The sequence below is a fragment of the Puntigrus tetrazona genome, chromosome 24 (genome assembly GCF_018831695.1).
Source record: "Puntigrus tetrazona isolate hp1 chromosome 24, ASM1883169v1, whole genome shotgun sequence".
In the NCBI taxonomy this organism is placed as follows: Eukaryota; Metazoa; Chordata; class Actinopteri; order Cypriniformes; family Cyprinidae; genus Puntigrus; species Puntigrus tetrazona.
In genome coordinates, this window is record NC_056722.1 from 18,334,185 (window position 1) to 18,348,547 (window position 14,363).

General features: G+C 36.0%; 1 protein-coding gene across 3 annotated transcripts in view; it reads right to left on the bottom strand.

The window, feature by feature from the left end:
• The window catches only part of ctnnd2a (catenin (cadherin-associated protein), delta 2a), a 245,003-nt gene that overhangs the window by 63,397 nt on the left and 167,243 nt on the right, over nucleotides 1–14,363 (bottom strand). For all 3 annotated transcript variants that reach the window (XM_043227004.1, XM_043227002.1, XM_043227005.1), the window contains 2 exons: nucleotides 7,005–7,137; nucleotides 1,233–1,446 (listed from right to left, as the gene is read on the bottom strand). In XM_043227004.1, the coding sequence (XP_043082939.1) occupies nucleotides 1,233–1,446; nucleotides 7,005–7,137 (347 nt within the window). The remainder of the gene's footprint in view (nucleotides 1–1,232; nucleotides 1,447–7,004; nucleotides 7,138–14,363) is intronic.

The following is a 14,363-nucleotide window of genomic DNA, read 5'->3' on the forward strand; positions in this document are numbered from 1 at the left end:
AGGCATTGGTTGTCGAACTGTCTATGAACATTTTCCAATACGGAAATAATTGCCCAGAATCTCCCTTTCCTTCCATCTTCTGTGTTCTCATTCTGGGAAAAGCCGTGCGTGAACCTCCCTGGACTTTGAAGTGAAGCAGACGCAGGCAGCAGGTTGGCAGGACACCTGACCATCAGGTCTGCCTGGGTCCATATGGCCACATCTACTTTCTGTATGTCGAGAAAAAGCACATTTCTGCGGAGTCAAACAGGCAGGCAAAGTATGACTCAGATGCGCCGCTTTGCTTGAGATTGAGAGGATGAGAATCCTCTGGGCAGCCAAAGACCTTGAGGCTTCCAGCTTGCTGATTAATTTGTGACAGGAAGTCTCTCTAAGTGCCCTGTGTGCAATGCTTTTAATTTATATGTTAATCTGAATTCAGCGCATAGCAGGCATTTCCAGCGTGGCTTCGTTCCAAAGTCTATCCATTCCGTTACAGAAACAATTTAAAAACATGTTTGGGAATGCAAAGCCTTTGGGGATGCTTTTTTTTTGGGGGACAGGTGATTTATTTTTCTGAAAACATCTCTTTCCATACCTCATCCCCAAAAAGGTGAAGGAAGAAAATATGATTTTTCTATGTCATTTGCTAAATTAAAGAATGGGAGATTTTAGCACACAAACTGAATTGGGTACAGCAGATTTCACAACTAAAATAAAAGAAAAGAAATTGGAAAAAAGAAAAGAAAAAAAAGAATAATGGAAAGAATATCTAAATCTATATACATATAGTATGCAATGGTCAGTTCAACACTATGCTTGACTAGAGCAAATGAAGTGGCTAGAAAAAAACAATGCTGTTTTCTGTCACATATTAAAGTACTAAAGAAATGAAGTCCTCTAATATTCAAACATCCCTCCAGTGTTCATTGTTCTCTAAATAATAAAAGAAAATAATTAATAAATCCATGAGCAAGAATTTCAGATGAGTTTCCACTTTGAAACAGATCACTAGACAAGCAAGTTTGGGCTTTCTGTACTTATAATTAAAAGAAAATGTCACTCCTGCTATCATCAAAACCCATTTGAACTTAACTGTTTGACTGCAGTAGTTTAGGTGAGAAGATCCCCATTACTCATCATGGTTTAAGTCTGAAACTGGTAATTAATTACTACAGCATGCATATATGTATAAGGAGAATTAACGACTGATATAAAACTCAAATTGATATCAAAGCCACAGAAGTTCTTACCTGTAACCAGTTCTCTGACTTCCACATCAGAGGTCTTTCGCAGCAGGCGGACCAGTGCAGGAATCCCACCGCAATTCTTCAGAGCGATTTTATTATCATCGTTGGCTTTGCCGTAAACGAGGTTCCTCAGGGCACCACAGGCGCTTCTGTGTACTTCAGCCATTCTGTGATCCAACAGGTCCACCAACAACTGAATACCCCCCTGCCTCCGTATCTGAGAGAAACAGACAGATAGAAGGTAATGAGTGATGTGCATTTTAAATTTTAGGTCTGGGTTGAGAACTTGGGAACGATAAAATCTATATAAAAGGCATCTAAAAGTAGCAAAATGACCAGGTAAAATGTTTTAGGTCAGTTTTAAAGGAATAATTCACCCAAAGATGAAAATTCTATTATCATTTATGCACCTTTGAGTAACACCAAAGTTGTTTGAATTTTCTCAACGATGAGTAAATGATGACAGAATTTACATTTTTGGGGTGAACTGTTCCTTTAATGTTACATGATAAGAACAAAGTTTAAATAAATGAATCTTTGTTCACTCAAGGCCCCAGCGAACTGAAAAAGGCTTTTAAAGTTCATTCATATTTACATTTTGAACATGAACTCCTGATTTGAATGAGACCTCAATCGATCTAATCAAGAATTATTGGTCAGTGAGAACATAGCGGCCTTGGCCTCAACATTCGAAATTCGGAAGACATTCGAAATGCTGACCTTTCCCTTTTGACATTCAACAGCGCTGCCTCATATAAATGAATAAAAGAAAGAAAGTCTGAATTCAGTGTTAAGTCACATCAAAATAGCTTAGTGTCAGCCCATGAGATCATTTGGAGGATAAATGAACAAATAGGAGGCACTGAATCCATAACAGTGTATTTGAAAAATCAATACTTAAGGGAGCCGGAGAATGAATCACTCTTCAGACAGCTAAACAGACTGAGAGGTGCGAGTAAATCTTTATCAACAGAGCTTTGCTGTTCTACACTAAAGTCAATTAAAGCCAGCCAAGTTCATTATGAGACCACACTACAAAAAGTACGTTACTGAATGCTATGAAAAACAACACGATCTGACATCAATTCACCATAGGGTTCTCATCTTGATAGCCGCTATCATCTTTCATGAGTTGTTCCCTCAAAAAACACATTCTGCCAATATTTTCTGATCTTTCTATAATCCGTCTGATTTTTTTTGTGAATCCCAAAAGGAGATATTTGCCAGAATACCTAAACTTGTTTTCCATCTGTATTGTAATTATACTGTAAAAAAGCATTTTCGTTAAATAAAGTGAAATAAATGAAATAGTAGTAAAATAAACTAAAATAAATACATTTTCATTAAATGAAACAAAGCTAAAATACAACAAAGTAAAATGAAATAAATATTAGATGAAAAACATAAGTTTAAAATTTTGCTATAGCGTATAAATAAAATAGAATAAATTTAAGGACTATATAAACTAAAACTAAAATAATATAAATGTAAGCTAAATTGAGAAGTATTACGCAATTACTAACATTTAAAACTTTAAATATAAAACATATAAAAATAAAGAAATATTTTTCCTTATATACTTTAATAGTATATATTAAAAATAATAAAAAATGCCATTTTCTATAAAACGAAAAAGATCCATAAATTCCATAAAATGAAAAGATATCATAAAAGTAGCCCAAATAACATAGTACAGGTTTGGAATAACATGCAAACAAAAAAATATATCAAGATATTATAAGATATTATTCAATAAAAAAATAACAGTATCTTTCTTGGATATTATTTGGCAGCTTAATTTGCTGTATATTGATCCCAATATACAACCATAAACGTTTTGAACTAATTAACATAAAACTAGCAGGTTTAAATTATTAAGAAAAAGTCACACCTGTGTCTATCTCCAGATTCATCAAGTGATTGCACTATGAATTTCCAATTTCCTGTCCTGCTGCCAACTGGCACACACAATACCCTGCTGCATTAGCTGTAGATGAGTGCAGGAGCAGCCCTGGCAGATGTGCTTCTGAACAGTGCGTCACTACAGATCAGCTCTCCGGGTTTACATCGCCACTCACTCCAATGGAGATTACAAACCCGTTTCTTTGTGTGGCTTTGTCTGAAGGTGAGAAGTGATCTAGTAGTCCATTCCATGAGGGTACTTCTCATCCTGTTTCTTCCTGTTTTCCGGTTGTAGCGCATGTACAGCATGAATATTCAAAGCACACCTGACAGAAAAACAAAGGCACGGCTCATCCCGAGAGGCAGACAGACATGTGCGTCACAGCACAAAAGCCTTCATTTCATTCATGCGGTGAGATTCGCACTTCTGAGAATGCAGCCCCAGTACACAAAACATTATATAGAGGAAACACAATTAATTATCATGACTACAGCATGTTTGCAAGCAACAGATGTTTGGAAGCGACAAACAACAGAGGATAAAAACAGGAACTGGGGAGGTTTCTGGCAAGTTCTATCAAGAATATGAGAAAAACCTGTGCATTGACAGTCACTTTGTCCTGCTTTTTTGTGAACTCTGTGCAGCTAAGAAAGTAATTGAGTGTTAACATAGTCCTGAAGCGACGGAGACGCTGAGGTATTCAATTAGAGGCATGAGCGGACAGGAAGGAAGTGCTTGCTTTTGACTCTAGAGCGCACGTGCAAATGGATATTGACGGATTAGATTTTCCCTCCAAAAGGGCTGATAAAGCTGAACTTTAGCCAGAGGCGGGCTGCACAAGAGACAGACCTGGGGAGCTTTTGCTGGAGCCACCTGCTATAAATAGTGGCCAGCTGAGGACGAGAAAGAGCTGCCTTTGCACTTGGCCAGTAGTTCAGCAAGAAGGCCATAAACATCAGAGCTCAGGCTGCCTCGCTGAAATGCAGGGCTAATCAGTATTCTCCTCACCTCTGCTGCGGGAGATACTGCTCTGTCATCTGATAGCCGTTCTCCTTTCCCATCCCAGTCGGCTTCAGTGTGTGCGCTAGTTCCTGTCTGGCTAAAGTTCATTTACATCTATCTTTAAAAATGTCAATATGAAACTGCCTTTACAACCCGTTTGACTTCCGTAATGTGATATATTTTGAGAAAATGATGGTGGGATGGCCAATTAAGTTGGGTGAGGACAGGATACCGCAATAAAATATAACTTCATGAGTTATTTTAAAAACACTGCTACTGAATCTACATAAAAACATAAAATGACAAGAGCAGGCTAATTTATGAAAAGATGGCTATATTAGAAGGTTCTTTTTACTGAACGGAAACAGTTCAAATGATTGTTAAACAAATAATTTTTATATTTTCTTTTCAGTCAATTAAAACCACACCAGTCCAACTAATTCCCAAATAAATGATTTTAAGTTAATTTTAAAGATTTAAAAAATGTAATTTAAAAATTTAATTTTTTTTCGCAAATAAAACCATACAATGAGAACAGTCCAAATGATAATTAAACTAATTTTTTTTACGAGCCAGTTCTTTATAGCATTTTAGTTCCAAACCTGTATGACTGTTTCATCTGTGAAAAAAAGTATTGTATCTGAATGTATTTTTCATAATCTACTGTCAACATTAACAAAAACAGAAGTGGACCAAGAACACAATCTTGATGTGCACCACATGAAACACTGACAGAGAGAGATTAATGCTAAATATATCTTGTGTTTTGCCACAGGATAGTAGTAATAGTAAGTAAATGATGACATAATTTTAATTTCTGGGTGAACTATTCCTTTATAGCTATATATCATTGTAAGCATATGTGTTTTAGTTGGTAAAAAGAGCCATCTTATAAGAGTCATTTGTTAGGAATTGGTTGGACTGGTCATGCTGTATGGTTTTGATACACTAAAAAGCCTTCAAATAAATCACTCGTTGTAGTCTGACTGGTATATTATGCAAAAAGTAAGGGAAAAAAGTGAAAAAAAAAGCCATTACCAGGGCTGAAACCATTGTGATGTTGACTGATGTCATTTTTCACTATCCACTCCATAATGTGAAAGCATTTATGTATATGTATGTTGAGGAAAAAGAATGGCAGGGGTGAAATAACTTGTTCAGGGCTTCGGCACCATCTGCTGCAGAACTGTCACATATAATTAACTGTACTGCTTTACAAAGCAAGCACACACACACTACACGTCCAGTACCAGCACAATGTGCACCATATAGATTTCTTCAATAAATTTTCCATAATTCATCTGTTGCACTCTTTCTGCAGTCCTTGATGTCATTTTAGATGGAGAAACTGTCCGTGTTCAAAGGGTTTAGACATTAACTTCAGATGGTACTGTATCAGGGACAAAAAATAAAACCCTCCACCTAACTGGGAATGCAGGTGCAGAAGCATTTAGGACAGTGTAGAAAACCTATAGATATAAACATTTACAAATGTGGAATAAATTGTACCAACATAGGCTTGTTGCATAATAGAATGAGTTGCGGAAAGTACTGGATGTGTTAGGTCCATGAACTATGAATGTTTGACATTTTTAGAGACCTCAGATATGATGACTGTGGAGTGAAGTAGAGCAGTAGTTCTCAACTGGTGGGTCATGACCTAAAAGTGGGCTGCAGTTCAGTTCTGATTGGGTCATGAACCGAAGGAAATATAAATGTAAAAAACAAAATAAATAGACAATAGAATAAAACACAATGCTTTAATTTTTATTGTAAATCACTGTTATTACGCATTTGGGAACAGGGTTTGGCAAATGTTGCTTTTTTAAAATACGCTTTATAACCAGTTGTTCATAGAGAGAGAGAGAGAGAGAGAGAGAGAGAGAGAGAGAGAGAGAGAGAGAGAGAGAGAGAGAGAGAGAGAGAGAGAGAGAGAGAGAGAGAGAGAGAGAGAGAGAGAGAGAGAGAGAGAGAGAGAGAGAGAGAGAGAGAGAGAGAGAGAGAGAGAGCATTGAATATTATATACTAATTTTGTATTTCCAAGACAAAAATATGGCAATCCATAGAGAAGTTAAATATACTGTATAGGCCCAAATTTAATCAATCATGATGGAACATTTTTCCAAATATTTTTTGAGAAAAACATGAAACAAGTTCATTTCAGTGTGTGGTGAAATTGATGAACAGGCGGATCAAAGAAAGCAGGGGGATTCATTTAGTGTCTTTTCTTAATAAATAAGACATTTTTCAGATGGAGAAAAATGCTGGTTTGAAGTGGAGCTCATCGCTGGATAAACTAATTTGGCTCTCACTGTTTGTGTGTGTGTGTTTTTTTTTCATTAAATATCATTTAAAAGTTTGTCGGCTAGCTCGTCTCTCCCTCTGTTGCTGTTTTGTTCCCGCAGATTTATTCTCCAAATTTAATTTCCTTGTCCTCCAAGCCTCTCTTAAGCCTCTGGGATACAATTATAGAGCTGCTGTGTGGAGAACGGCTGTCAATATGCAGCTTTCCGTGTATTGTTTGGCTGTGCTATTAGTGCTTAATTACTGGTGCAATCCAAGGCACTTTTCATAATTGTGAAAACTTACTGCTGGGAGATCTACCATTAGAGACCTGGCATCAAAATTCAATAAAGGGGCGATTTATTTGTCAATGGTACGTACAAAATTCTTTTCACACAATGACACATATCAATAAAAATCTTTCAGCAAGTATTCAACAACAAGAGTATCCCAAGGTAACACAAAATTTGTGCCAAAACTCAACATTCAGATCCCACACCACCAGCTTTCTGAACAGATTTTGCCTACAAATGTGCCCTTTGTAAGCAGGTACATGATGATTACCCGTCATATAAAGTTATATTTACCTCAGCTTTAATCTTGTTGTCTCCGAAGCATAGGTGTTGCAGATATGCCGCTGCGTTGGACTGAACTGAGGGAAACTGGTGCTGCAACATCTGAATGACTTCAGGTAATTCAGGATCTCTCCAACCGAATTCCCTACGGAAAAAGAGAGAGTAGAAGAGTGAGTTTCACACTTCTGTTATACACTAGGTGAAACAGGACTTATACTGTATGCTGTAGGCTGGCAGACCTGCACCATTACCCGGAACATCTCTAACATACGGAGGTTAAAGTGAAATAAATGTCTTTCCAGGAACTGTTAGAGAGAAAATGGTTTCCATTATTGTGTTATTGCTCTGAAACAGTGGGCTTGGAGAAATAGTAGGAGTTTACAGTTGTGAATGCCTATGTGTGTATGTGTGTGAGAGAGCGTTTGTCTCAATGAGAACGACTAGATTTGATCATTTTCCTAGATGCTGATTAAGTTTGACAGAAAGATTGGTTGTACTCTGAGGGTTTTGAGTTTATAATAATCTACAGAATCCTGCTGCAGAAATTCTTACCTTATCTCATAGAAACCATGCAGCAAATATCATAAAAAGTGTATATAAACAAATATATATAAACACATATTTAAATGGGTTTAAATGGGTCTTTAAACTTACATTATACTTACAGTTTATATGGGTATTTATACTTGCATTAATCAAACATATATTAATTTATTAGATATTGAAACATACAAACACACACATATACATCCAGAGGTATACAATCAAATAAACTGATACTAATACTTTCCAACATATTATATTTATAATATATACAATATATATTGCATGCAATACAATTTTACATATTTACTTAAATTCAAAGGAAACAGGTAAATACTCAATAGTAATTTATACAAAAAATGTATAAACAAATCTTATTTTGCACAAACACATTTTTTTCAGTTTAAACAGGTGTTTACACTTATGAAACATTCTTATATCTCACATCAAAAATGAGATTGAAATTAATTTTAACTCTCTCTCTATATAGATATACATAAACATCACACACATTGATTAACTCAGTCAATATATAACATATTAATTATTACTTACTATATTATTAATAATACTATATTACTTCTGTATGGTTTTTATACTTTATACTATATAAATAAACAAACAAACAAATAAATAAATGTGTAATATATCATATATTAACTAAAATATTAAATATTGTATTAGATTTTAATAGGCCTGCAAGGGAATCATCATATTGGGGGGGTTCATCAAAAATACAACAAAGATTTGGTTGGACCATTTAGCATCAACCAAACACCCTAGCAACCACATAGCAACAGCCTGGCAACAACAACACAAAAGATTCAGTTTTCCGTTTTGCACGGCAAGACACACTCACATACACAGACGGTGTAAAAGTCTAGTTTCCGTTACTCAAGTGAACACATGCACGCCTGTCATGCCCGTGCTTTCATTTTTGTGAAGAATTACAGAATATTTTCCACCTCAGAGTCCATCACAGAGCGTGGCAGGCTTTGATAAATAAAAGCTCTAAACAAATGCCTTTTATCTAAGAGAGATTGCATTTGATAAGAAGAGATAAGAAGAACCACAGGAGGGTTTCTTGAGGTTGCCGGTGTCTTAAGCCCTTAACCTGAGGGCCGGCCCTGCTTGAGGGCAGCTGGTCTCTCCCAGCTCTGCAAACAGTCCGATAAGCATCAGCCTGCCTGCAGTTAGGGGTCCATTCCTCCTGAGGATCAGTCTTCCCGCCCGCCAGCCCGTAATCAAAATGAAAACGATCAGCTGATAAGATAAGCATTGTGCTTTTTGATTAATTAAAACTTAGCAGAGATTCTCAGTTCAAATGAAATGTCAGTCATGTGCCATATAAAGTGGGGGAGGGTGGGTGCAGGTTTCATAGGCGCTGTACTAAACGCTATAAAAAGGGGCCAGTTGACACCATCAGAATAGTTTCTTTTCCTTTTCCCCCATCGATGCGCAAGAACTTCACAGGCAGCGTGACAGAACTGGGGCAGAAGAAAGAAGTTTTCTATGTGTGTGTATATGTGCATTTCAGTGCGTTTAACAGGGAGGAAAGATCAGAACTAGCACAACGCAATCCAATGCGTGATCATACAACCACGTTAGCGTGAAGACAACACACACGCATGCAGAGAACAGTCGCCACTGACTACAGCGTTCTAGATCTTCACAAGCGTCAGAGTCAGTTTACATCACAATCAAACAGACTGACTGCTTGCATCCACAATCAAAGACTGTCAAACATCAAACCCAAAGGTTTACGTATGAACGATAATAATAAAAAACCAAAACCAAGGCAACAAGTAAACTTCTTTTTATCTTTTGCGTTAAATCATTTATAACCTTTTCTATGGCTCGTAGTCGATTCCAAAAAGATTTGTAATTTCAGAGGCGTGGAGTATAGAGTATCAACTTGACAGCATTAAAACATCCTTTTCCCCTTCGCTCTTTTTTCTTTATTCTCGTTTTGCTTTCCTTGCTAATTAAATTTGGAAAACGTTAAACTTACATCAGACTCTTTTTTCTAGACAAGGGATTGTATCTTAATTGATGCTTCTTGAAAATTGTTTATTGTTTACTCTTGCATAGAACAAAACTGACCATTAGTTACATCCCTTAATTACTTTTGAATGCTCAAGTGCGCTTGAGAATCAGACTTTTCATTCAGCGACAAATGATTATATTTTCATTAGTTTTTTTAGAACAGCTAACTCCTTTACAACTAATTTAAATCTCTTAATAGAACATTAATGATCATTGTTAAAATATCTTAATTGCCTTGAATGCACAGCTGTGCACCACTGTACCGCTGTTATATACTAAACAACACTATAAATAAGGCATAGAGGTAATAACATTGACTTTCTGTAAAGCTGCTTAGACACAATGTCTACTGTAAAAACAGCAGCAAATATGAGCGATTCCACTTAAAACTATGTTAATAGCCAGAAACACACAGGCAAAAAGTGAGCTGATTGACGTGCATATTTCTCCACATGTAGTGTGATCTGAACAAGTTTTGTCAAAAAAGCTGGTATTATCCAGTTTCAAGGCTTCCTGAGTTCACATTTTACAGCCCACAAGTGCCCTTGTTGTTTTTCGAACAGAAGCTGATAATTCCATTTTAGCGAATCAGCATGCTGTATTCAGGTCCGGTGAAAAGGCTACTTTTACTTCCAAAAGACAAGCTACCTGAGAGGAGTTTCATCAAAACTGACTAAAAATAATCAAGGATGGATAATTTGGACGAAACTTATGAACCTGTACTATCTTCTACAGAATGTAAAAGGAAAGTAAAAGCTGAAACTTTTTCACTGAACGGTAAAGGAAAAGTTCTGAGTATTTCATGTAATCATATCCATATAGTCTCTGATCACATGATCTATGTCATTGTCATCTGAAGACATTACAAAGATTAAACCCTAAACCTAAAACCTACCCTTTTTTACCCTAATACATGTTAGATATCTCCTTTTGCTATAAGACAAATGTTTAATATGTAAAAAAAAAAAAAAAAAAAAAAAGAATTTTGTAAATTACCTGTATTCAAGTTATTATTACTTAATCAAAACAACCCAACTGCAGTTTGATCGACATTGCTTTGAATGCCAAAAAAAAAAAATCAGAAAATAAGAACGGTTTATCGGTGTTTGCAAATGAACTCTTCATATTGTATGTAACAATAAAAATAACAATACATTATGCATTCCTGTTCATCATAACCTGATATTAATCGACATACATCTGACTGACAGTGATAGAATGGTGTCATGCAGCAATTTCACAATGACTGCAGACAGACCATTTTACTGCACCATGTCTGGATTAAACGTAATCGTCTAAATGCTTGCACATAAACGCACCCAATCAGACTGCAACACATGCAATGCTTCAGTGACTGAGGAAACATAAAATTCATCAGCTCCCTCGCAGACGCACACTCACTCACAAATAAATGGGCGTCAAAGCGGGAGAGACGACACGAAAAGTCTTCAAAACAAAACCAGCCTCTCTTTCCCTGTTCAAACAATCCGTATCGCCACAACGCAGCTCCAGGTAACAGCTGCCCGGCCGCAGGATTGCACAATGAGCGTCCTCCACCCATCACAACTGGGGAGTGATGGGTCCACCCGGGACGACTGCTGGCAAGGCAATGGGCAGTGGCTAATGCGAGCGGACAGGCGTTGTCATGGCCTCCATCCAACGGCCTGCAGCCTCCCCTGGCCAGAGGATTATTTTTAGCAGATGTTAATAATGGACTCTCAGACATAATGATCGTAGCTGTGTAAGCGAGAGGTGCTGTAAAGTGAAACTGTCCCTGTGATTCCTTTAATGGCCGTTAAGTAAAATAACAGGCAGCCGACAACATTATCATGCGTTTAAAGCCATTAATACAAGTACTTAAAGCTGCCATAGTGAATAAAGCTGATTTAATCTCACGCCAGTTTGCGGTCGGACTCAGAGTTCATTGACAAAGCTGATTTATCCCACTTCAATCAATACCTTCGTCTGATTGTCTTACAGCTACACCAATCCCAAAAGGCAAAGGAGAGGTAAATAACTGGCACAGACACATTAACCGAAGCGTAATGAAGTCTGCCGCGAGAATTCAGAGAGTTTTGTGGTAACAGCAGTACAGCGACAGATACACAGTACATACAGAGTCAAAGGGACTCTGTAGTTCAGGGCGGCGAGGCGATTTCCACCTACACAAGTCATGCACCGCTCTACTCTAATTTCACCCCCACAACCCAAGGCATCCACAATTTCACTTTTCCAAAGCACTGTGTCCTCTTCCATAGGTTTATGTGTGTGTGCTTCTGAATGTCTGAATAGCGCATGTATTTGTAAATGCAAAAGTTACAGTAAAAAACTTAAAGCAACAGTACTTGGGTTTCCATTTACATAATTTCAGAATGCACCAAGATAAACATTCCAAAATGTGCACAAAACTACTTAAATACTCAGAATAGGTGGATACATTTGTAATAAGATATGCACATAAACTATGATAGAAAGATAGATTATTCTGTAAAAGTTGTAAGATTTGTAAAGTTTTTCTGAAAAAGATCTCTTATGGTCACCAAAACATAAATTAATAAATAAAACAACTAAAGCAACAAAAAAAACAAAAACAAAAAAAAACAAAAAAAACAAAGATATAATAATAAAGATTTTAAAAATTATGAAATAAAAAAATATTTTGTAAAATATAAATGATCAAAAATTATTGTATTTACTGTATTTTTCAACTGTTTTCTTTAATTATATTTTTTATTTAACAAAACATATTTAGAAATGAAATTTGAATAACATACCCCAATAGCTGATTAAATCTGAAGTGCAACCTTTTTAAGTCACCCAGTCAAATAGATATAATCAAGAAGACCATTAATTCATCTTAAACTCAAGCGTATCATCTCCATCCAACAATTCAGAAATATTAAGCAATTAAACTATTTCAATCGCAACACAGGAGTGAATTAGTTAGATAGGATGAGGTGTATATCACTTACTAAATAATCATGAATCATTGCTGAACCACACACAAGTCAATGAGTTTTTAATAAGATAAGAGTCCAACTACATTCCACAGATGGCCTGATTTATTGATAAGCTTGAAGCAAAAGAAACGATATGATGATCCATTGATGCCCTCGGAAATAGGAAAAAAATCTCCTGGGTAATGATCAAATTTCTTCTCAAGAGCGAGGGGTGGAATTTGATTTTAAATGAGGCAATTAACAGGGTAGAGTTCCTTAAACAGTCACCAGTCTCCAGCACAGTGGCACCAAGGAAAGAAATGAAAGAGATGGTCACGCTGGGTAATGGTGCTGAAAAAATCTGCCATCTTTCCTATGTTTAAAACATGAATGTAACATATTGCAGCTCTCCCAGAACCACAGAAGCCTGAGATAGATAGATATATAGATATATATATATATATATATATATATATATATATATATATATATATATATATATATATATACACACACACACACACACACACACACACACATATATATGTATATAAATATATACTGTACATATATATATATATATATATATATATATATATATATATATATATATATATATATATATATATATATATATATATATATATATATATGCCAAAAAAGCTTTGTAAATTAAGTATTTTTTTCATGTCAGGGCATTAGGATTTAGGCATCAATAGGCATCATAAAGGTAAAAACAATGTGATTTTTTTTTAAATCACTACACAATTTTTAGGCTTCAGGATTTTTTTGTGCCAAATGTTGTTTGAAGCTGATTCTTAACTATGCTATAAAATATAAAATGTAATTATTTCATATACAGTTTCTTTATGCAATATGTGTGCAAGAATTTCCCTAAAAAGTTTTTTTTTTTTCCCCATTAAACACAGTGTATCTGTACACTGTAATCAATTTACATATTAATGTGTTGCTGTTAGGACAGCATGTTGAAAAAATATTTGTCATAATGGCAGTAACATTTGGCCATATTTTCATAGTAATATGTAACATTTCCATAAAAATAGTGATATAATTTATTTTCCTATTCAATTATAAATGGATACATAAATAAATGGATACACAACCAAACAAAAGAGATCTCCGCCCCCTTCATCATCCCGCCTGTTTCATGATGGTAAAACTCTGTCAGGTTCATTAGGCTATGATCTTGAATTAACCTAGAGGCCCCCAACAATCTTCCTATTCTAATCATGAAGATAGTGACACAATTAAAGAGTCAAACTCCTTGTCAGTAATTTAATTAAGCCGGGTGCTATGCCATGTTGCATACTAAGTGCTGCTACCCAGGTGATATGACTTTAATAAATCCCTGCCTGGATGACTGGTGATGGAAGCTGAAGTTGTAGTCTCTAAAGACCTGTGTGTCTTTGCTCGCTCAACTGTAACCGGCAACAAATACGTTGACAGAACAGGTCCAAACTCCACTTCACACCATCAAACCTGAAATAATTAGGCTTGCGCAAAGATGAGCGGAACGAAGGCCCGTCAAGAAGTCTTTACCCTTTGTCACACAATTATTACTAATGTGACATCACATCAAAAGGAGACGACACGCCGCACAATGAGTCCTTGGTTGCCTTTAAAAGGCGAGATGTTTGAAGCAGCAGTGAGTTTCTGAACTGCCGATGCTCATTACCAGGCCTGCTATGGCAGAATTCTTGCAGTAAATACAACAGACTTCCACAAAAGTTCAATGCCTATCATTCACAATCAGCTCAACCTTACTTGCGTATTTGATTTTTTTTTCATTCAACCTATTATTAGATATTAGACAGACCAGCTC